Below are 23,228 nucleotides of genomic sequence, written 5' to 3' on the forward strand. Positions count from 1 at the left end.
AAGTACTCATAAATCACAAATACTGTATACAGAGGCTTGCTAAAATATTTAGCCTCCTAAAATGACTGCAGATTTAGCTATACTACAAATGACACACAATTTGTTTCAGACAGTATATTTTATTGCAAACCAGTGGGCTTTTATAAATACATTTTCAATTTCATAATTGTTTGTCTGCAGATTTTTTTATTTATTTTTTTTAAATATCAAAACGGAAAAATGCTGCATGCATAAGTATTCAACACCGGTAGACTATTACTGGGCAGAATCACCATTTTCTGCCATAACATTTTTAAGTCTGTTGGGGTATGTCCCTGCCAGGTTTCACACTGTTTGTTTGTTGCCCATTTTTCCCTGGATACTGTATCTGCTCCAGGTTGTTCAGGTTCATTAGATGCTGCTTGTGGACTATCATTTTCTATTAGTGCCACAATTTTTAATTGGATTGAGAACTAAGCTTTGACCTGGCCATTGTAGAAAATGTACCTTTTTGTTGTTCATCCACACCAGTGTTGTTTTAGTCTTCTGCTTGGGATCAAGCCCACACACTTGCCGAGAAAATGAACGACGCCGCTCGTTTTCACCCTTCATGAGCGATGTCACTTATTTTCTTGGCAAGTGTATATGCCAGTGAAGACGAGCGATGCGTGGCCCCACGGGTTGTTAACGGCCCTCGCTGTCTAGAAAACTCTAGACATGGGCCCTCATTCCGAGTTGTTCGCTCGGTATTTTTCATCGCATCGCAATGAAAATCCGCTTAGTACGCATGCGCAATATTCGCACTGCGACTGCGCCAAGTAATTTAACAATGAAGATAGTATTTTTACTCACGGCTTTTTCATCGCTCCGGCGATCGTAATGTGATTGACAGGAAATGGGTGTTACTGGGCGGAAACACGGCGTTTTATGGGCGTGTGGATGAAAACGCTACCGTTTCCGGAAAAAACGCAGGAGTGGCTGGAGAAACGGGGGAGTGTCTGGCCGAACGCTGGGTGTGTTTGTGACGTCAAACCAGGAACGACAAGCACTGAACTGATCGCACAGGCAGAGTAAGGTTGAAGTTACTCAGATACTGCAAAGTAGTTTGTAATCGCAATATTGCGATTACATCGGTCGCAATTTTAAGAAGCTAAGATACACTCCCAGTAGGCGTAGGCTTAGCGTGTGTAACTCTGCTAAATTCGCCTTGCGACCGATCAACTCGGAATGAGGGCCATGGTTTGATGTGGTTTATTTTCAGTAAGAAGTCTCCTTCATGCACTGGTGCTGGATTTGAGGGACAGCCTTGTCTGGGCAGTTCCTAGGTGGTATTATGCAGCTTTCTTTTCCTAATCAATCCAACAGTCCTCACTGGGACATCCAAGCAAATGGATAACATTTTATAGTCATAGTCCTTCCCTGTCCTGTGCAAGGTTATAACTTTATCAGTGATTTTCTTAGAATTCTCTTTTGTCTTCATTTTTACAGATTTCCTTCAGATTCACAGTATGGCCACTGTTACTCGAATTAGGGGCTCATTTATCAATAAAAGTTGACCTTTCTTAATGCTTCAAATAGAGAAGCAAATTGAAAGTCAATTATTACAGCAATATATTTTATCTGTATACGCTTGGATTTTCCACATGGGGTTTAATACGTTTACAAACAGCATTTATAAATAATCTACAAATAGATAATGAAATATAAGTTTGAAAATTAACTTTAAGAAGTAAATTTCCTAAAGCTTCTTGATGATGTTGTCCATAGCAACCAATCAGATTTGGTCTATCAATTCTCTATTGCATCCTAGAAAATGATAGACAGAATCTGATTGGTTGCTATGGGCAACGTCACCACTTTTAATTTTTTTGAAGTTTAGTAAATTTACTCCTAAGAGTGTTATGTACTCACAACAGCTCACAACTTCCTGCCAGGTCCCGGCCGTCACTTGGGTATTTGGGACGCCAGAGCACGGAATCAGTAGCCCTTTGTCATGTTGGTCCTGGCCATTGCTAGGAGACCAGGACACCATCGTGTAGCTAGCAGCGGCTGCACTGAGCTTTGGTCCAAGCTGGTTCAATTATCTGGGACACTTGCTGATCTGCTCTCCTAAGTGCAACCCCACAGCTACAGCACATTTGAATCCCGGGGTCTTGTTCCTACTAGTGGCAATCGGAATGGCCTTTGTGTGTGACGAAAGGCCAGGAGGGCTTAGACTCCTTGCCGGTTACAGCTTCATGTCTCGGTGTTTAGCTACTGTAGCTGATCCTAGTTCTTGGTCAAAATTCTATACTGTCTGAGTCCTGGTTTCATTCTGCCCGTTCTGCTTTGGAGGCAGTCTCCTGCCCTCGGCACCACTTGATCGGCCTGAGAATAGCCTTCGGCTATGTACCTGGGTCCTGCCAGTATACCGTTCTGCTGCTATTGCAATTAAACCTTTATTATTACAGCTCCAGTCCCGGCTGCATCCCAGTGCCGTTAAGAACATCTTTCTCTATGGGAAAAGGGCAGCTCTTACAGGTGATTACCTCTGTGGCGTGGTTCTAAGGGTTTTACCCAGTATCCCGGGTGAGCCATAACAAAGAGCTTAATGATTAACAATAAAAAACACTGCCTGAACAATCTGGGTGTCATTGGTAATAAAGAAAAGTCTGCTGACTTTTTAGCAGGTTAAAAACTTTTGCAAGTCAATATTATATATATATACAGTCAAGTCCATAAATATTGGGACATCAACACAATTATCATATTTTGGCCTCTATACACCACCACAATGGATTTGAAATGAAACAAACAAGATGTGCTTTAACTGCAGACTTTTCGCTTTAATTTGAGGGTATTTACATCCAAATCAGGTGAACGGTGTAGGAATTACGGTTTCTATATGTGCCTCCCACTTTTTAAGGGACCAAAAGTAATGGGACAATCGACTCAAAAGCTATTTCATGGACAGGAGTGGGCTATTCCCTCATTATTTCATCATCAATTAAGCAGGTAAAAGGTCTGGAGTAGATTCCAGGTGTAACATTTGCATTTGGAATCTGTTGCTGTCGACTCTCAATATGAGATCCAAAGAGCTGCCACTATCAGTGAAGCAAGCCATCATTAGGCTGAATAATCAAAACAAACCCATCAGAGAGATTAAAAAAACATTAGGTGTGGCCTAATCAACTGTTTGGAACATTCTTAAAAAGAAAGAACGCACCGGAGAGCTCAACAACACCAAAAGACCCGGAAGACCACGGGAAACAACTGTGGTGGATGACAGAAGAATTATTTCCCTGGTGAAGAAAAACCCCTTCACAACAGTTGCCCAGATCAAGAACACTCTCCAGGAGATAGGTGTATATGTGTCAAAGTCAACAATCAAGAGAAGACTTAACAAGAATGAATATAGAGGGTTCACCACAAGATGTAAACCATTGGTGAGGCATGAAAACAGGAAGACCAGATTAGAGTTTGCCAAAAAACATCTAAAAAAGCTTTTACAGTTCTGGAACAACATCCTATGGACAGATGAGAAAAAAAGACTTGTACCAGAGTGATGGGAAGAGAAGAGTATGGAAAAGGAAAGGAACTGTTCATGATCCAAAACATACCACCTCATCAGTGAAGCATGGTGGTGGTAGTGTCATGGCGTGGGCATGTATGGCTGCCAATGGAACTGGTTCCCTTCTATTTATTGATAATGTGACTGCTGACAAAAGCAGCAGGATGAATTCTGAAGTGTTTCGGGCAATATTATCTGCTCATATTCAGTCAAATGCTTCAGAACTCCTTGGACGGTGCTTCATGGTGCAGATGGACAATGACCCAAAGCATACTTGCGAATGCTACCAAAGAGTTTTTTAAGGCAAATAAGTGGAATGTTATGCAATGGCCAAGTCAATCACCTGACCTGAATCCGATTGAGCATGCATTTCACTTGATGAAGACAAAACTGAAGGGAAAATGTCCTAAGAACAAGCAGGAACTGAAGACATTTGCAGTAGAGGCCTGGCAGAGCATCACCAGGGATCAAACCCAGCGTCTGGTGATGTCTATGCGTTCCAGACTTCAGGCTGTAATTGACTGCAAATGATTTGCAACAAAGTATTAAAAAGTGAAGTTTGATTTAGGATTGTTTAGTTTGTCCCATTACTTTTGGTCCCTTAAAAAGTGGGAGGCACATATAGAAACCGTTGTAATTCCTACACTGTTCACCTGATTTGGATGTAAATACCCTCAAATTAAAGCGGAAAGTCTGCAGTTAAAGCACATCTTGTTTGTTTCATTTCAAATCCATTGTGGTGGTGTATAGAGGCCAAAATATGAGTGTGTGTGTGTGTGTGTGTGTGTGTGTGTGTGTGTGTGTGTGTGTGTGTGTGTGTGTGTGTGTGTGTGTGTGTATATATATATATATATATATATGTTCCAAACAGTCCACACTCTGGCCTTTCAAGTATATGCTGGGGTGACTTCCATTGTAGTGATAGGTTTTAACCCATCACTTTCCAATATACATCCAAAAATAGAGGAGCACTCACCAGTCTTCAAAAGCAAGTTTTCTTTATTTTCAGTAGATCATATGAAACAAGGGTGTATCGACGTTTCGGTCACCAATTTGGACCTTTGTCAAATTGGGGACCGAAACGTCGATACACCCTTGTTTCATATGATCTACTGAAAATAAAGAAAACTTGCTTTTGAAGACTGGTGAGTGCTCCTCTATTTTTGGATGTATATATATATATATATATATATATATATATATATATATATAAAATAAACTATTCCCTGAAAGTAAGATCTCTGGTAATGTAGTTACTTACATTTGAAATGCAGCAGAATGCTGCATGTTTGCTAGTATCAGCCATTTACACTATAGCGGGGCTCCATATCTATGTTGTTGGATGTACAAAGGAAAACAAACTATTTCCCTATAGCCACAGATTAAATTAAATATCTTGAAGTGTGATAAATTATTCACTTTTTTACACATAGGTTTGAAAAGATTATCAATAACTCTCGTCATTTTGAGATTTAATGTTTGTTTTTTAAAGATAAAAAATAAAATGAACAGCTGATAAGGCTATTCACATGTACTCATACATTATATTCATTTATATATTCCAGGTGACTTGCACAGTGTTTGCCCTCCAGTTTACTACCTGTACACGTTACATCTGTAGCACAGGAACATGGCGCTGAGAAAATATGCAGTGCAGCTAAGGGAACACGTCAGTGTTTTAAAACACAGCACATGCGAAATGTATCATCAGCTCAATGCTGCAATGCTTTGACTAATTGCTGTTTGCCTCTCTCATAGTCTACTGACACTGTTTCTGTACTGTGTCTTCTTTAAAAGCATTGCCATAAACTAAGACATGAATTATAAATTATATATACATAATTTATTTGTACTTGTCCCCAATAACCTCTAGTGAGCCATTAAAAGATTAATTCCACTAGCCGTATGATTAGCTGCACTTGTATAAAATGTGTATCCTGCTGATTGTCTGTATAGTTCATTATCCAGCTATAACATAATGACAACAGCACACACTCACTGATACTCCCATTGGTGCAGCAAAACCTCTGCAAAGTGTTCTTATTCCCTTTTGTCTCTGACATAATCACCTATTTTTCAACAGTCACTTTGAAGCATAGTACTAAATAATATCAAAGTGAAATTTGGGTGTAAAGAAATGAAGCCTTTTTGTGACAAACTACTATTCAGTGCTTGTTTTTTCACATATTTTTTTTTTTAGATGAACTCATACTTGCCAATTTATGGTAGGAGGCCTCCGGGACATCTGTGGAAGGAGTGGTCCAGGTAGGAGGTGCAGGAGCTAGGCGCTATGACGTCTTACGTTGTGGTGGCGGGTTACAATTATGCTATTCTTAGTAAATCATACAGGAAATTCTGCATTGGCATATATGTGTATGTTGCTTTTCTGGACATGCACAGTGTAAATTTGTGCAATTTACATGATCATTCTAGTGCAAGTTCAACTTAACAACAGTCCCATAGGTCTAAAGTCTGTCCTGTTTATTCTGAAAATCATATAGCTGTTGCCCCCACCTAATTCAATAATTTCGATAGAAAACGATAACTTTCAACCTCCAAAAATGACAAACTAATTTCTCTTAACAATAATATTACACCCAACTTTCTACTACCCAACAGATCTGGTTTCTCTTGGAAAGTGGTCCTCTTATTGTCGTCTGATAGGCTGGATTAGTCTTTCGTCTGTGCCATAAAAAGGTATTGCACAAAAACATTTTGGGGAAAGATATATTTGTCAGTTGTAATGTGAAAACAAATACCTTGCAATCCATTTATATATCCATTTATATACAAGCAGACTATGGCATGGCCACCATACTGCATAAATTGGTTAACAAGACAAAGGAATTGGTTGAGGTCCAAAAACGCAAAACTGCAGGTCTGGAGCACCAAGTGCGCTTACTGACGCTGTGGCTCTCTTTTCACATCAATGTGTCTGGTTTTATGAGACGTGCATACTGTATATTTAGCACAACAGGTCTGAAAAGTTTTCCATACACTGATGGAATGAAAAGAGTGGATCAATGGTATTCCTAATTAAATACATGTGTCCTCATACATCCAGCCTCAATATGCCATGTAGCGCGAGATGCCTGGTGTGAATGAGCCGCCAGGTCCTGTGCAGCAGCTTTTTTTTTACTGAAAATGTGGCTAATTTGCAACACAATGTGACTAGGATGCACAAATTGACTGTAGTGATTAATATGATATACAGCAGGGGTGGGGAACCTTTTTTCTACCAAGGGCCATTTGGATATTTATAAAATCCTTCGGGGGCCATACAAAAATTATCAACTTAAAAATGAGCCTGCCCCCAATAGATATGCCCCCAGTCAGTAGTTATGCCCCCAGTAGATATACCCCCAGTCAGTTGTTATGCCCCAGTAGATATGCCCCCAGTAAGTATGCCCCCAGTCACTTGTTATACCCCATTAGATATGCCACCAATCAGTTGTTATGCCCCATTAGATATGCCCCCTAGTACCGACGCTTACACACATACATTAAAAGAAAAAAACTACAATACTCACCAGCCCCGCTCCTCTTTCCGGACCGTTGCCCTCCGCCTGGCCACTCACTCCTCAGAACTATGGGAGAGAAGTCATGACATCTCTCCCATAACACCGCACAGCTGCACACGCACACTGCCAGAGCCGGAAGCCGGTGCTCAGGAGTGAGCTCCTGCCTCCGGCTGCTACTGAGGGTAAGAAGCCAGGCGCCCACTAGTAACAAAATCTCAGCGGGCTCCCGGCTAGGTGAGCCTGGCCGGGCCGGATCAAGTGGCTCTGCTGGCCTTATTCGGCCCTCGGGCCTGAGGTTCCCCACCCCTGATATACAGTATGACACATGTATATTGTGTGCGACTGAGCCTGTATATGGAGCAGAACAGACCTTGTATTGGAAAAAGGCTGTGGCTGCTACATTGTAGCACTATGCATACAGATTCAGAGACTCAGTCACACACAGATATACAAGTGTCATATATCATATTACTCAGCACAGTCTCCTCAAGCGACATAGTCATATTACATTGCAACTAAGACATTTTTGGCAAAAAAAGAAGCAAAACAGACGTCCAATGCTGAAGATTCTCACGCGACCTGGTGTGCCCAGAGGGGTTGTTTGGTGCAACTGCAGCCAAGATGTATAAGGACATTTCTGTATGTGTCCCACTTCCTGCAATCTGTTTTGCAGTGTAAGTTATTGAAACTATATTTTAGTAGTGGAAAAGGTAAATTTAATGGCCCATTTCCTTTAGGCATGAAGCTTCGGGTATTTTTACCTCAACAAAATGAGCACATTTTAGCTTCGGACATTGGGGGTAATTCAGAGTTGATCGTAGCAACAAATTTGTTAGCAGTTGGGCAAAACCATGGCCCTCATTCCGAGTTGATCGCTCGCTAGCTACTTTTAGCAGCCGTGCAAACGCATAGTCGCCGCCCACAGGGGAGTGTATTTTCACTTTGCAGGAGTGTGAACGCCTGTGCTGCAGAGCGGCTGCAAACACATTTTGTGCAAAACAAGACCAGCCCTGTAGTTACTTATTCTGTGCGATGATTGCTGCGACGAGTGAAACGGTAATGACGTCAGATACCCGCCCAGCAAATGCCTGGCCACGCCTGAGTTTTTCCAAACACTCCCAGAAAACGGTCAGTTGCCACCCAGAAACTCCCACTTACTGTCAATCTCCTTGCGTCCACCAGTGCGACTGAAAGCGTCACTAGAACCTGTGCAAAACCACGATGCTCTTTGTACCCGTACACCGTGCGTACGCACTGCGGTGCATACGCAGTTTTGCCGGTTTTTTAAATGTTCGCTATGCAGCAAACAACGGCAGCTAGCGATCAACTCAGAACGAGGGCCCATGTGCACTGCAGGTGGGGCAGATATAACATTTGCAGAGAGAGTTAGATTTGGGGGGGTTATATTGTTTCTGTGCAGGGTAAATACTGGCAGCTTTATTTTTACACTTCAATTTAGATTTCAGTTTGAACACACCCCACCCAAATCTAACTCTCTCTGCACATGTTATATCTGCCTCCCCTGCAGTGCACAAGGTTTTGCCCTTCTGCTAACAAATTTGCTGCTACGATCAACTCTGAATTAGGCCCATAGGGGGTAATTCCAATTTGATCGCAGCAGGATTTTTGATAGCAACTGGGCAAAACCATGTGCACTGCAGGGGAGGCAGATATAACATGTGCAGAAAGAGTTAGATTTGGGTGGGTTATATTGTTTCTGTGCAGGGTAAATACTGGCTGCTTTATTTTTACACTGCAAATTAGATTGCAGATTGAACACACCACACCCAAATCTAACTCTCTCTGCACATGTTATATCTGCCTCCCCTGCAGTGCACATGGTTTTGCCCAGTTGCTATCAAAAATCCTGCTGCGATCAACTTGGAATTACCCCCATAGTGAATATTCAGCCTCTATTTACACCTACCAGGACAGGGGGGGTAATTCCAAGTTGATCGCAGCAGGAAATTTTTTAGCAGTTGGGCAAAACCCTGTACACTGCAGGGGGGGCAGATATAACATGTGCAGAGAGAGTTAGATTTGGGTGTGGTGAGTTCAATCTGCAATCTAAATTGCAGTGTAAAAATAAAGCAGACAGTATTTACCCTGCACAGAAACAAAATAACCCACCCAAATCTAACTCTTTCTGCAAATGTTATATCTGCCCCCCCTGCAGTGCACATGGTTTTGCCCAACTGCTAAAAAATTTCCTGCTGCGATCAACTTGGTATTACCCCCAGAGCCGCAACTAGGGGGGGGCTAAGGGGTCACGTGCCCCGGGCGCGGGAGTCGAGGGGGCGCGGCCGGGGAACTCTGCCTGGCTCCCTGACAGCTGCTCCCTCACCCCCCCGCGATTGTCACCCGCAGCCGCGAATGGCGCCGTCATGGACCCACCATGGCTGCGTCTCCAGTGTTCCTCTGCCCGACCACCGAGTGCGCCTCCTGCAAGCCCCCCCCCGCCCGCATCTTTACCGCCTGGCGGACGCTGTTTCCGGTGGACGGAGACGCGGCTGTGCGCGCACCGTCACATGCCGCCCCTCTGACCTCCGGCACCTGCTGCAAGCCCCAGACACTGGCCTCACTCACTGCACCGCGGCTAATGATTGATCTACAGCGGTGAGTGGAGAGATTTTATATATATATATATATATATATATATATATATATATATTAGTGATTTATTCTTTTTATATATATACTGTATATATATATATCAATATGTCTGTGTGTGTGTGTGTGTGTGTGTGTGTGTGTGTGTGTGTGTGTGTGTGTGTATATATATATATATATATATATATATATACACTGTAGTGATTTATTCTTTATATATATATATATATATATATATATATATATATATATATATGCACATACTCTCCTGGGATGCGGTACTCCTGGTGATTTCAAATAATCATGCCTGTTTGAAGTTTCCGCCAGGAGTGCCGCATCCCAGGAGAGTATGTGTTTACGTTTATGGAGGTACCCGGCTGCATTACTGGGAGAGCCGGGCAATTTGGTCAGTTTTATATATATATATATATATATATATATATATATCTTCAAATAAGTCCAGCACTCTCCTCTTAGCAGTTAACCTCTTGAGTGTCACGCTAAACTACTGCCTTGCCCCGGGTGCTGAAAATCCTAGTTTCGGCCCTGACCAGGAAAGTGCATTCTGCCAATGTAAAAAAAATATGAAATGTACACTAGTGACAATTAATAATGGCAGTCCCAATTTCACCTTGTGCGTGAGATTTGTATTAGATAAGGCTTAACCAAGCAATATATGATAAACAGGAAGCAAAGTAATTAATGTAGTGATGTATTTTAACAGTTCCTGCTAAGGGCATTTCCTGCTAAACCTGCACACATAACTTCAAAGTAAAAGTAAGAGGCTGCCAACCTGTGCATAGCAGTCGCAGATAATTATGGGCATTTCATAGCATTTATTTTACTCCTACTGAAAAAGTAGTTGCTGTTAGTACCTACCTGAACGGCATCCTAACATTCATAAGTTCTGCGTATCTTCCTAGAACCTCCCAGGGAGCATGAAGTTTTACGAACATGATGTCACTGTTGGTGATGGATAACTGTAATGAGACAACAGCAGGAACCGGTCAGTGCAAAGAGTAGGAGTTGCTCATGGCAACCAATCAGCTTTGAAGTAACATTTATCAAGTACATTCTATAAAATGATATGTCGCAGCTGATTGATTATCATAGGCAACTTCTCCACTAGCTCACGGCTCCACTCTTTTCACTGCTTCATACATCTTCCCCAGAATTCAAGGAGTGCATGAGGAGAATTATTGCTGCAACATGAGTCAATGTTCGTTCATGCTAATATACACTATGCTTCTGCTGAAACCATACTTCTGCCATTGTAAATTATAAAGACATGCTTCTTTTTGTCCATATCGCCATCCATAACACAGATCTTAACACACCTACCTGACACACATTTGTTGGGCACCAGTATTCCATTTGTCGTTACTATAGTGATCTTCTATCCACTTGTGACACAGTATTCAGGTAACACTATGGGGCTGATTCTGGTCGGACAGATCTCTGTGCACAGACGCAAATAGCGAAATTTTTCATACAGCGCACCAGTGCCGTAATTAGACATTTTAGCGGTGTGTGCAAGAAATCTCATTGGGCCCCCACCCCCCTTCCCCTATATATACAAAACAGGGTCAGTGCGACACAAAATAATATCAATACACATTACGCTGTACAGAAGTCTCCATTATTCAAATTACACCACACAGTAGCATCACTTACACACATTACTCCAGGTAGAGTACCCTTTTACACATTACGGTAGCACAGTCACCCTTTTTACACATTACGGCAGCACAGTCACCCTTTTTACACATTTCGGCAGCACAGACACCCTTTTTACAAATTTTGGCAGCACAGTCACCCTTTTTACACATTACGGCAGCACAGTTATCCTTTTTACACATTACGGCAGCACAGTCACCCTTTTTTTTTTTTTTTTTTTTTTTACACATTAGGCAGCAGAGTACATGGGATCATCAATTACACTGTGCCTCAGGCCTCACCTTCCTTCTTGTAGTAGTGTGTGATAAGAAGTACCACAGGCAGACCCAGAGTGCTGGAGCAGTAGCAACCTCTCCCTCCACCCCAACTCTGGCTCCGAGCTCATCCCAGGACCGGGTCTTCTCCTGTCACAGCAATGGCCGTGCAGGCTGTAAATCCGGTCCCGCTGTGTAGAGATCACGTGACTGTGGCTGCAGCCGACAGTCACGGTCAGATACTGTAGCAGCCGTGGCTATAGCCGCGTAAAACTCTAGACCACCAGGGCTGTCCGAGGAGCGGAGGAGGAGACTTTGCCTTGCAACGGAGCAGCCGGGGTTGGTTCTGCGGCATAGCACCCTGTGCTCAGTACATCACTGCCACACTCCCAGGATAGGACAGCCAATCGGGGACAAAGCGCATCTGATGCGCTCCTATCACAAGTGCGCTGTGTGCACACCTAGTTACGGCACTGGGTCCCAGTACTGTGCTGTATGACACACACAGACACTATGCATCCCAGCACAGTAACATGGAGATGTTATACACAGTCCCTGACATATGCATTACCGCAGGACAATACACTGCAGTACAGAGAGCAGGGCCGGCCACCCCCCTGTCATTACGGCACTTGGATGCCGTCCAGCTCCGCCAGCCCTGTGCCCGGGACTAGGTGACATCCACACCCCACACAGCGCCGATCTCGCTTTATGACCCTCTTCTCCTCCTCCGCAGCCCATGCAACTTGAGCTGTTACCCTCAGTCAACAGCCGCGCAGGTCTGAACAGAGCCCACTATATCCACTGAACGGGCGGCGAAGAGTACTCTGCGAGCCGCGGCACTCCCAGCTCTGCCTCTGGACACTAACGCTGGACGCTGACAGGTGCCGCACGAGACTCGCACAGCACAGTGAGGCACAGGAGCACAAGACCACAAAGGCTGTTCGAGGAGCGGAGGAGGAGACTGCCTTGCAACGGAGCAGCCAGGGTTGGTGCTGCAGCATGGTGTGTCACTGCCACACTCGCAGGGTGAGACAGCCAATCGGGGACAAGGCGCATCTGATGCGCTCCTATCACAAGTGCGCTGTGTGCAATGCACACAGCGCACACACCTAGTTACGGCACTGGAGCGCACATGCAGATGTGAATTTACACATTCACGTGGAACCTGGCTGAGTTCTGAGCTGCCCTTCGGCTAGGTACATCTGTCTGCTTTCCAATCTTCTGGGCAGCTTCATGACAGATGCACCCTGGCCATACATGTATTTAGGATATGTGAAATCGATTTTGTACCAGAAAATGTGTTTGTTTCTTTTCAGCCTGTGTGGTATTTGGTGTGTAATTGTAGATTACAGAGTGTAGAGATGTATATATGTAGAGTACATAGGAGCCAAGTCTAAAGGATCTCTATTCACAGGCGCAAACGGAATGGTTTTGCATACATTATGTCTGTCCTATTCTGAGTCAGACAAAACTTGCCCAGATCTGTCTTTCTGTGAGATTGGCCGTTTCATGGCAGAGTGTATAAAAAGCTCCAGGTGATTCTATGTCGTGTGTACAGGGAAGGGAAGCCTGTTTCTGACAGATCTCTTGGACCTAGCATAGTGCAGATACTAAAAATGCAGATTGCAGTAGGTTGTATAAAATCAGTAGATGGCACAGCTTTCATCATGTAGGCGCAGAGATTCCCGCATTAGCCCTATGTATCCCTGCATTGGTATAAGGTAGTAAATCTGTCTCCTGTGGCTGCCCACAACTACAGCCCTTATTACTGGAGGCTGAACAATCAGAGGATAGATAATAAATTATAGCAATTAGAGAATCTAGAGAATCTGGGATTTAGATATTGGCGGGATGTAATGGAAGCTGATAATGCCACCCGGGAAATGATCGCACCACATCGGACATTACAAATGTGCGTCTTTTTTTCCGGAACTCGGGCAGTGTAATGGCGTGCAGCCATAGCCGCAAACATCATACTTTTTGCCGTTATCGGCTCCCATTACATACCGGAGGTATTACAGGAACAGGAACTGGAGGCTTTACAGGAACTGGAGGGATTACAGGAACTGGAGGCTTTTTGCCTAGAAGAATGGGCAGCTTTAACATCTGAGAAAATAAAGAGCCTCATCCACAACTACCACAAAAGACTTCAAGCAGTCATTGATGTTAAAGGGGGCAATACACGGTATTAAGAACTGGGGTATGTAAACTTTTGATCAGGGTCATTTGGGTAGTTTCTGTTGTCATTATGATTTAAAAAGAGTAAACACAGTTGTTTGACAATAAATGGCTTCACCCAACCACTAACCATGAGTGAAAGAAAAGTTTGTGAGTTATCATTCATATTCTCTGACAAATGGCCAGAAAATCACAAATTCTGCTAGGGTATGTAAACTCATGAGCACAACTGTATCTTGTAGAATGTGCTATATAAATGAGAAGTACTGTAGGATCTGATTGTTTGCTATGGGCAACATCCCATCTTAAATAGAACTTCCATCTTAGTAAATTTACCCCTAGATTCAACGAATGCTCCCACAGAACAAAAATAACACATTGATTCATTGTCACACAGCCAGAAAAAAAATGAAACAAACATTTATTCCTCCAGCCATATCACGTACTGGGCTGTCACAGATAGCGGCATAGCTAATCACAGAAGATTCCAGTTATTCCAGAAAGGCCAGACCAATGAGGGCCTTCCTCCAGAGTCCAGACCATACCAATGGGTAAGAACTTGGTCCCACTCTCTCCCTCCCTCACTGTCCTAAGCATCTCATCACCTTCCTCGGCCCCTCAACACTGTCTCCGCCCCTCATCACCGGGATACGGTCCTTAGGTCAACAGTCATTAGGTTGACCACTATTGGTCGACATGCATTAGGTCGACATTGCCACTAGGTCGACATGGTCACTAGGTCAACATGGAAAAAGGTCGCCATGGATTTTTCACATTTTTTTCCCAACTTTTTCATACTTTACGATCCACGTGGACTACAATTGGGAATAGTAACCCCCGTCACTTTACGAAGAAAGCACAAAAAAAAGCTAATAAACCTCATGTCGACCTTTTTCCATGTCGACCTAATGACCATGTCGACCTAGTGACCATGTCAACCTAATGTATGTCGACCAATAGTGGTCAACCTAATGACTATTGACCTAAGTGTGGTCAACCTAATGACCCATACCCCTCATCACCATTCTCAGCCCATCATCACCTTGCTCGACCACAGACTCCATCACCTTCCTCAGCCCCCATCACCTTCCTCAGCCACAGCCCCCATCACCTTCCTCAACCACAGCCACACCTTCCTCAGCCCCATCACCATCTTCAGCCACAGCCCCTATCACCATCCTCAGCCACAGCGCCATCACCTTCCTCAGTCCCATCATCTTCTTCAGCCCTCAGCTCCATCACCATCCTCAACCACAGACCCATCACCTTCCTCAGTCCCATCACATTCCTCAGACCCCAGCCCCACCACCTTCCTCAGCCCCATCACTATCCTCAGCACCCAGCCTCATCACCTTCCTTAGCCCCCAGACCCCATCACCTTCCTCAGCCCTCAGCCCCATCACCTTCCTCAGCCACAGCCCCATCACCTTCCTCAGCCCCATCTTCAGCCACAGCCCCTATCACCATCCTCAGCCACAGCCCCATCACCTTCCTCAGCCCTCAGCTCCATCACCATCCTCAACCACAGCTCCATCACCTTTCTCAGTCCCATCACATTCATCAGCCCCCAGCACCACCACCTTCCTTAGCCCCATCCCCAGCCCCCAGCCTCATCACCTTCCTTAGCCCCCAGACCCCATCACCATCACCTTCCTCAGCCCTCAGCCCCATCACCATCCTCAGCCCCCATCACCTTCCTCACCACCATTACCTTCCCTAGCCCCATCACTTTCCTCAGCCACATCACTTTCCTCAGCCACATCACTTTCCTCAGCCACATCACTTTCCTCAGCCACATCACTTTCCTCAGCCACATCACTTTCCTCAGCCACATCACCTTCCTCAGCCACATCACTTTCCTCAGCCACATCACTTTCCTCAGCCACATCACCTTCCTCAGCCACATCACCTTCCTTTGCCACATTACTTTCCTCAGCCACATCACTTTCCTCAGCCCCCAACCCCTTCCTCAGCCCTCATCTCTTTCCTCAGTCCCCCCCATCACCTTCCTCAGACCCCATTACCTTCCTCAGACCTCAGCCCAATCGCCTTTCTCAGCCCCATCACCATCCTAAGCCCCCAGTCCCATCACCTTCTACCGCAGTCCACAGTGTGTCGTTGTCTGTAGGGTCATGTCCATGCCCAGCCCAGGCCGCATCTGGGAAAAGCCCAGCGCTGCCAGGGCCAGGCTGCAAGGGAGCTGCGCCATGGGTAAGGGACCCAGCAATGTCCGCACGGCATCTTGTGACAATTTTGGTACCTCGAGCTTGCGCACCACCAAAACCGCCCTCCCTATGCCTCTGGTTCTAAGGGGTTGGTATCAATGTCCCGGCAGTTGAAATTCCAACAGTCAGAATGCCAACAGTGGCATCCCGACATTTAAAATCCTGACAGATTACAGTGAGTATTTTAACCCTAACCATAATACTAACACTAACCTACTGCTTCTGCAGCCTAACACCAAACCCACTCTTCCCACAGCCTAACCCTAACAACCACCTCCCACAGACTAACTCCAACCATACCCCACACAGCCTAACCCAGCCCTTCAGCAGTCTAACCTTAACCCATTCCGCTTGCAGCTTTACCCTAACCATCCTCCATGCAGCCTAACCCTAAGTCTCCTTCTAGTGACTAACCCTAACCTCCCCCTCCTGCAGCCTAACCTTAACCCACTCCTCCTGCAGCCTACCCCTAACCGTCCCCAATACAGCCTAAGTCCAACCCACTCTTCCGGCAGCCTAACCCTAACCCATCTCTGCTGCAGCCTAACCCCAACCATCCCCCATGCAGTCTAACTCCAAACCCCCCCACCCCCCACAGCACAAACCTAACTATTCCCCATGCAGGTTAACCTTAACCCACACAGCAGAACTCAAACCCCCCCTTTCCTAACCATTCTCCACGGAGCCTAACCCTAACTCACACCTCCAGCAGCCTAACCCCAACCCACCCTCTCACAGCCTAACTCTAACTGTCCCCCATGCAGCCTAACCTTAACCTACCCCACCCACAGTGAAACTCTAACCCTCCCCTTCAACAGCGTAACTGTCCCCCATGCAGCCTAACCCACACCTCCCACAGCCTAAACCCTAACCCACCCTTTCGCAGCCTAACGCTAACCGTCCCCCATGAAGCCTAACCTTAACCTTCCCCCTAGTACCGCATCCCGTCCTAACTATTCTGAGAAAATACTTTGCAACAAACCACCATCTCTCAGTTTTGGGCTGCCCACCTTTAAAGGAAATATTATATTTTATATATACAGTACAATCAAGTGACAACATTTTACAGAGAATATTTAATCATTAACATCAGTTTGTGCCCCAACTGGATCTTACAATCTACATTGTCTACCTCATCACGAGCACATCCATTTGGAGTAATTTTTGTAGAATGAACACAATAAGCCTTCTGACTGTTGTCACCACATTTGGTAAATGATAAACTAACAAAAATGTCTCAGCATTCACTATAATATAAGACTCCCACTTGTCTGATCTCATCCTGACATTACTAGTTTTAGGGGTGGATTAATAGAGGAGAGAACCCAGGTGCAGCCCCCGTGAGGGCCTCCTCCTGTTTTGTGTTGCAGTTGCGAGTCAGAGTCTGTCTGTAGCACCATGTTCCCTACAAGTTTCTGGGAATATGGTGACCTTGCCATTTTCCTGATGATCTCTGCCACGCAAACATTTTACTCTGTAGAGCGGAGTATAATGTACGGGTGCAGGGTGTGCGGTGTGAGCTCCACTGGACCCATGGTCCCGAGAGCACTGCACACTCTGCTTTCATTATAGACACGCCACTAACTAGTTTGGAAGCTCCAGTGAAGCAGGAAAATGAACACAGACCTGCCAAATAAGGCAGGTCCATAAAGGTTAATGAAAGGAGAATCAGAAGGGGGATCTCAAGCATTGCAGAGTTACAGTCAGCTCCAACGACTGAGAGTTTCTGCATCTGCCACATACCCTCCAACATTGTACCCTCGAAAACCGGTACAAATTAGGAGAAGTGGCGTGGCCACGGGTAAAGGGGGCATGGCCACGCCCCCTTTCCTATACTTTCAGTACAGACCATAAAAAAACAGTACTGTACTGGCCAAAAGGTACAGTTGGAGGGTATGCTGCCACTTTTACAGCCTAAATTGCTAAAGCCGGTATTATATGATATCCTGTTCTCTCAGTACGTACAAGACAAAGGATATAATTTAACACAAGATTGCCCATCATCCTGACTGTAATACACTGATACTATTCTATTCTCACCTCCTACTGTGAACTGTGCCAGCCAATCAGCATTCAAAGCAGGAGAGAAGTAACTGACAGCTATAACTCAAGCCAATAGACACTCCAGCATCAGGCAAGGTGTAATCCCAAACAGGTGATCACTGGGCTCCAGTGTTTGAATGGTACATCTCACCACCAATCATAGCGTCTAAACTGTAGTGGGGTCACACGAATGGCTCTGCAATTGCTGTGGCCACCAAAATAGGCTGTACACCACACTGACATCACTAGAACAGATTCTGCATTTACTGTGCCACAAGAATGAGCCCTGTAATTACTGTGGACATTAGGACATGCTCTGTAATAACTGTGGTCATCAGGACATGCTCTGCAATAACTGTGGCCATCAGGACATGCTCTGCAATAACTGTGGTCATCAGGACATGCTCTGCAATAACTGTGGCCATCAGGACATGCTCTGTAATAACAGTGGCCATCGGGACATGCTCTGAAATACCTGTGGCCATAAGGACATGCTCTGCAATAACTGTGGCCATCGGGACATGCTCTGCAATAACTGTGGCCATCGGGACATGCTCTGCAATAACTGTGGCCATCGGGACATGTTCTGCAATAACTGTGGCCATCGGGACATGCTCTGCAATAACTGTGGTCATTAGGTCATGCTCTGCAATAACTCTGGTCATCAGGACATACTTTGCATTTACTATGGCCATCAGAAAATGCAGCTACTGTGGTCAGCAGAATTAAATTGACATTGTCTATAGGTTACAGGAATATGTTCTGCACTAACTGTTGACATTAGAATGAGTTCTGAGCACCACTCAGACCTGTATACCTCTACTTTAAACTTCAGATTCCTTCTAGTATATTTTTTACCAAAAGCTGTCAATGCAAATACAGTGGGTGACCATACAGCAGGCAATTGTAAACCAACAGCGGATGACAAGATTGGACACTTTTCATAAATGTATACATGTATTGCAATACAAATGTTCTGACCAGCAGGCACATTACTCATGTGTGACACTACACACATGCTCACATATCTCACATACATATTTATTTTAAAATTAAATAAAATACCTCTTTTTCCATCTGCAATCCTTCTGCCCTAATATTCCTTTCAAAAATCTCTCTTTTCTCTGATTGGGGGCTTGATTTTTTGTATACTAGTATGTAATCAATACGGCATTTTCCGTCATTTAAAAATAAGCCATTTGTTCTGTTTTTCTCTGGAACAATCGGAATCTGAAAAAGAAATATAAACAGTGATTTGAGACGTGTTATTCACTGTGATTATTAAGGCTACATACTGTATTTATGTTCAATCACATAGACTCATCAAACAAAGGTTGGCAAAGTAAGTAAATCTAGCATTTAACACTTATTCTTATCAACGGAAAACTCACTGGAGTTCAGTATACAATAACTATGCACACAATTTACATTGAAAAAGGAGTGTTATGATAGACTTACCATTGTTAACTCTCTTTCTGCGAGGTACATTGGGTTCCACAGGGAAACATGAGAGGTGTAGAGTGGATCTTGGGGATCATTCCGAGTTGTTCGCTCGTTATTTTTTTCTCGCAACGGAGCGATTAGTCGCGAATGCGCATGCGCAATGTCCGCAGTGCGACTGCGCCAAGTAAATTTGCTATGCAGTTAGGAATTTTACTCACGGCATTACGAGTTTTTTTCTTCGTTCTGGTGATCGTAATGTGATTGACAGGAAGTGGGTGTTTCTGGGCGGAAACTGGCCGTTTTATGGGAGTGTGTGAAAAAACGCTACAGTTTCTGTGAAAAACGCGGGAGTGGCTGGAGAAACGGAGGAGTGTCTGGGCGAACGCTGGGTGTGTTTGTGACGTCAAACCAGTAACGACAAGCACTGAACTGATCGCACTGGCAGAGTAAGTCTCGAGCTACTCAGAAACTGCACAGAGAAGTATTTTCGCAATATTGCAAATCTTTCGTTCGCAATTTTGATAAGCCAAGATTCACTCCCAGTAGGCGGCGGCTTAGCGTGTGCAAAGCTGCTAAAAGCAGCTTGCGAGCGAACAACTCGGAATGACCCCCCTTGATCCAGAGGCAGCAACAGGCTAAAGTTTAGACTGTCCCAGGATGCATTGGGGCCTCCTCTATAATCCCACCTCCAGGCACTGTGATCTCAGTTTCGTTAACCAGTCCAAAGCAGGAGCAGGTAAGAGAGAAGGTAAATGTTAGTCACATAGAACCACATTCTCATGACAGGAGAAGGGACCAGCGCCTAATGCCATACAAACCCATAGAAGCTAGGTGCGTCAGGGTGGGCGCCCTGTGGAACCCAAAGTACCTCGCAGAAAGAGTAAACAATGATAAGTCTAGCATAACTCTCCTTTTCTGCAGCAGGTTACATTGGTTTCCACAGGGAACATCCGGGATGTTCTAAAGCAGTTCCTCAAGGGAGGGGACGCGCCTTAGCGGGTATGAGAACCCAGCGTAAAAAAGGAAGCATCCTGGGAGGCGGAAGTAGCAAAGGCATAGAACCTAATAAACGTGTTCACAGAGAACCAGGTAGCCGCTTTGCACAACTGTTCTGCGGACGCGCCACGCGGGCCGCCCAAGAAGGTCCAACAGACCAAGTAGAATAGGCATTAATAGTAGCAGGAGCTGGGAGACCAGCCTGCGCATAAGCTTGTGCAATCACCATTCTAATCCATCTGGCCAAGGTTTGCTTATTCCTAGGCCAGCCACGTTTGTGAAAACCAAACAAAACAAAAGGGGAATCTGACCTCCGGATAGAAGCAGTCCTCTTCACATATATACGGAGAGCCCGTAACACATCCAAAGACCGCTCTTTGGAGGACAAATCAGAAGAGATAAAGGCCAGAACCACAATCTCTTGGTTAAGGTGAAAAGATAACACCACCTTAGGTAAATAACTTGGGCGAGTTCTAAGAACTGCCCGGTCACGATGAAATATTAGAAAGGATGGACGACAGGACAATGCGCTTAAGTCCAACACCCTTCTTGCAGAGGCAACAGCCAGTAAAAACAAGACTTTGGCCTTGAGCCATTTAAGGTCCATCATCTCAAGAGGTTCAAATGGAGACTCTTGCAGGGCATTCAGGACAACAGACAGATCCCATGGAGCCACAGGAGGGACATGGGGAGGTTGAATCCGTAAGACACCCTGAGCTAATGTATGAACGTCAGGTATAGACGCAACCTTGAGGGAGGCCAGACGAAGGCCTAAGTCCAGACCTCTTTGCAGAAAAGCCAGAATTCTGGAAGTTCTGAATCTGTATGCATCATAATTCTTATCAGCACACCAGGTGAAGTAAAAATTCCAGACCCTGTAATAAATCCGAGCAGATGCCGGTTTGCGGGCTTTTAACATAGTTTGGATGACCGCCTCAGAGAATCCTTTGGCTCTCAGGAGTGATATTTAAAGAGCCATGCCGACAAAGCCAGCCTGGCCAGGTCCGGATAAAGACGAGGGTCCTGTACGAGGAGGTCTGGACGCTGAGGAAGTAGAAGTAGACGCTCTGTCAATAGACCCTGCAGGTCTGAGAACCAATGTCATCTGGGCCACACTGGGGCGACTAGAAGTAAATATCCTCCTTGTTTGAACTTCTGCAGGACCCTGGGCAGGAGTGAAACTGGAGGGAACACGTAGCGCAGCCGAAAGTTCCATGGAATTGCCTGTGCATCCACGAACGCTGCTTGAGGATCCCTGGTCCTTGATCCGAAGACCGTAACCTTGTGATTGTGTAGAGAAGCCATCAGGTCTACGTCTGGTAGGCCCCACTTGTCCACTAGGAGTTTAAAAACTTCTGGATGAAGACTCCACTAACCAATGTGCACGTCCTGGCACTGAGGAAGTCTGCTTCCCAGTTTAGGGCGCCTGGAATGAACACTGCAGATATTGCTGGCAGATGGCGTTCCGCCCAACAAAGGATTTTTGACACTTCCATCATATCCATACGGCTTCGAGTGCCGCCTTGATGGTTTATGTATGCCACCGTAGTGGCACTGTCTGACCGTACTTGAACTGGCCTGTTCTGTACCAGAGGCAGGGCGAGAGTCAATGCATTGAACACCGCCCACAACTCCAGAATGTTTATTGGGTGGAGTGACTCCTCCTTGATCCAGCGACCCTGAAAAGAGTGTTGCTCCAACACCACACCCCATCCGCTCAGACTGGCGTCCGTTGTCAGCAGGATCCAGTCGGGGATACAGAAGGAACAGCCCCTGCTCAATTGCTGGTCTTGTAGCCACCAGGTCTGCGACAGACGAACCTCCGGAGTCAAAGTGATCATGTGAGATCTGATCCGATGAGGTAGGCAATCCCACTTGGAAAGTATTAACCTCGATCTTGGAGGAGGCAGAGTGAACCGCACGGACGAGGTGCGCGCCTGAGCGGCTCGTGCGGGCCGGGACTATCCCGACGCGGTTGCTGCCGGGGGGAGCTGGTGGAGTGCATCGGCCCGGGGGTCTCCTGGGCTGGTTTGCTTTTCCTCTCGTCGCTGCAGCTCTGCTGGAGCTCGGTTGCGGTGGCCATCTTGGAGGTGGCAGACGAGCCTTCTTTCACCACTGAGGCTATATAGCCCCTGCTCTCTCAGTCACAACCCGGTCCAGTTTGCCCTGCCGATGGGTCACTTACCCCTCCTGCCGCATGCAGATTTGCTCCATCACAAAGTATCCGTGTCCGCTGTCACTTACAAGACATACAGGCTTCAGTATTTCCTGGCCTGGTAGCCCACAAGCTACAGCAAAGCCTGACCTAGAGTACTGCTGTGCCAAGTCCCAATCACCTGACCGTGGTTCAGCCAATCATTAGCCAGTATGATCTTTCTGCACCATCTGATTCAGCTCAGCCTATCCCAACTAACCAAGGGGTATAAGTTCCGGTTACTGGCTCTCAGTCTTCGCTAGTTCATTGTCTAGCTCAGCTCTAGCTGAGTGAAGTTAACTGTGATTCCTTGCATTCCGTTTCCCTGCAGGTGCAGTTTCTTTCCTAAGTGCTGCACAGTATCGTTATCCAGCTCTACACCTGTGCAGGCCTTTCCTTTGACTGCACAGGTAATCTCATCAAGCTCCTGACTGCTGGTGCTAGCCAGCACCTGAGATTCCAGCCTGTTCCAGTTCCCTGGATCCACTCTGGTTATTCACAAACTACTATCCTGTTCAGTGTTCAGTTTGCATCCAGTCCAAGTCATCTCAAGAG

The 23,228-nt window shown here is 45.5% G+C and overlaps 1 protein-coding gene across 2 annotated transcripts in view; it reads right to left on the reverse strand.

The window, feature by feature from the left end:
* ANO4 (anoctamin 4) overlaps positions 1-23,228 on the reverse strand; it is a 416,268-nt gene that overhangs the window by 220,311 nt on the left and 172,729 nt on the right. For both annotated transcript variants that reach the window (XM_063927829.1, XM_063927830.1), the window contains 2 exons: positions 19,106-19,270; positions 10,540-10,640 (listed from right to left, as the gene is read on the reverse strand). In XM_063927829.1, the coding sequence (XP_063783899.1) occupies positions 10,540-10,640; positions 19,106-19,270 (266 nt within the window). The remainder of the gene's footprint in view (positions 1-10,539; positions 10,641-19,105; positions 19,271-23,228) is intronic.

The sequence above is a fragment of the Pseudophryne corroboree genome, chromosome 6 (assembly GCF_028390025.1).
Source record: "Pseudophryne corroboree isolate aPseCor3 chromosome 6, aPseCor3.hap2, whole genome shotgun sequence".
Classification (NCBI taxonomy): Eukaryota; Metazoa; Chordata; class Amphibia; order Anura; family Myobatrachidae; genus Pseudophryne; species Pseudophryne corroboree.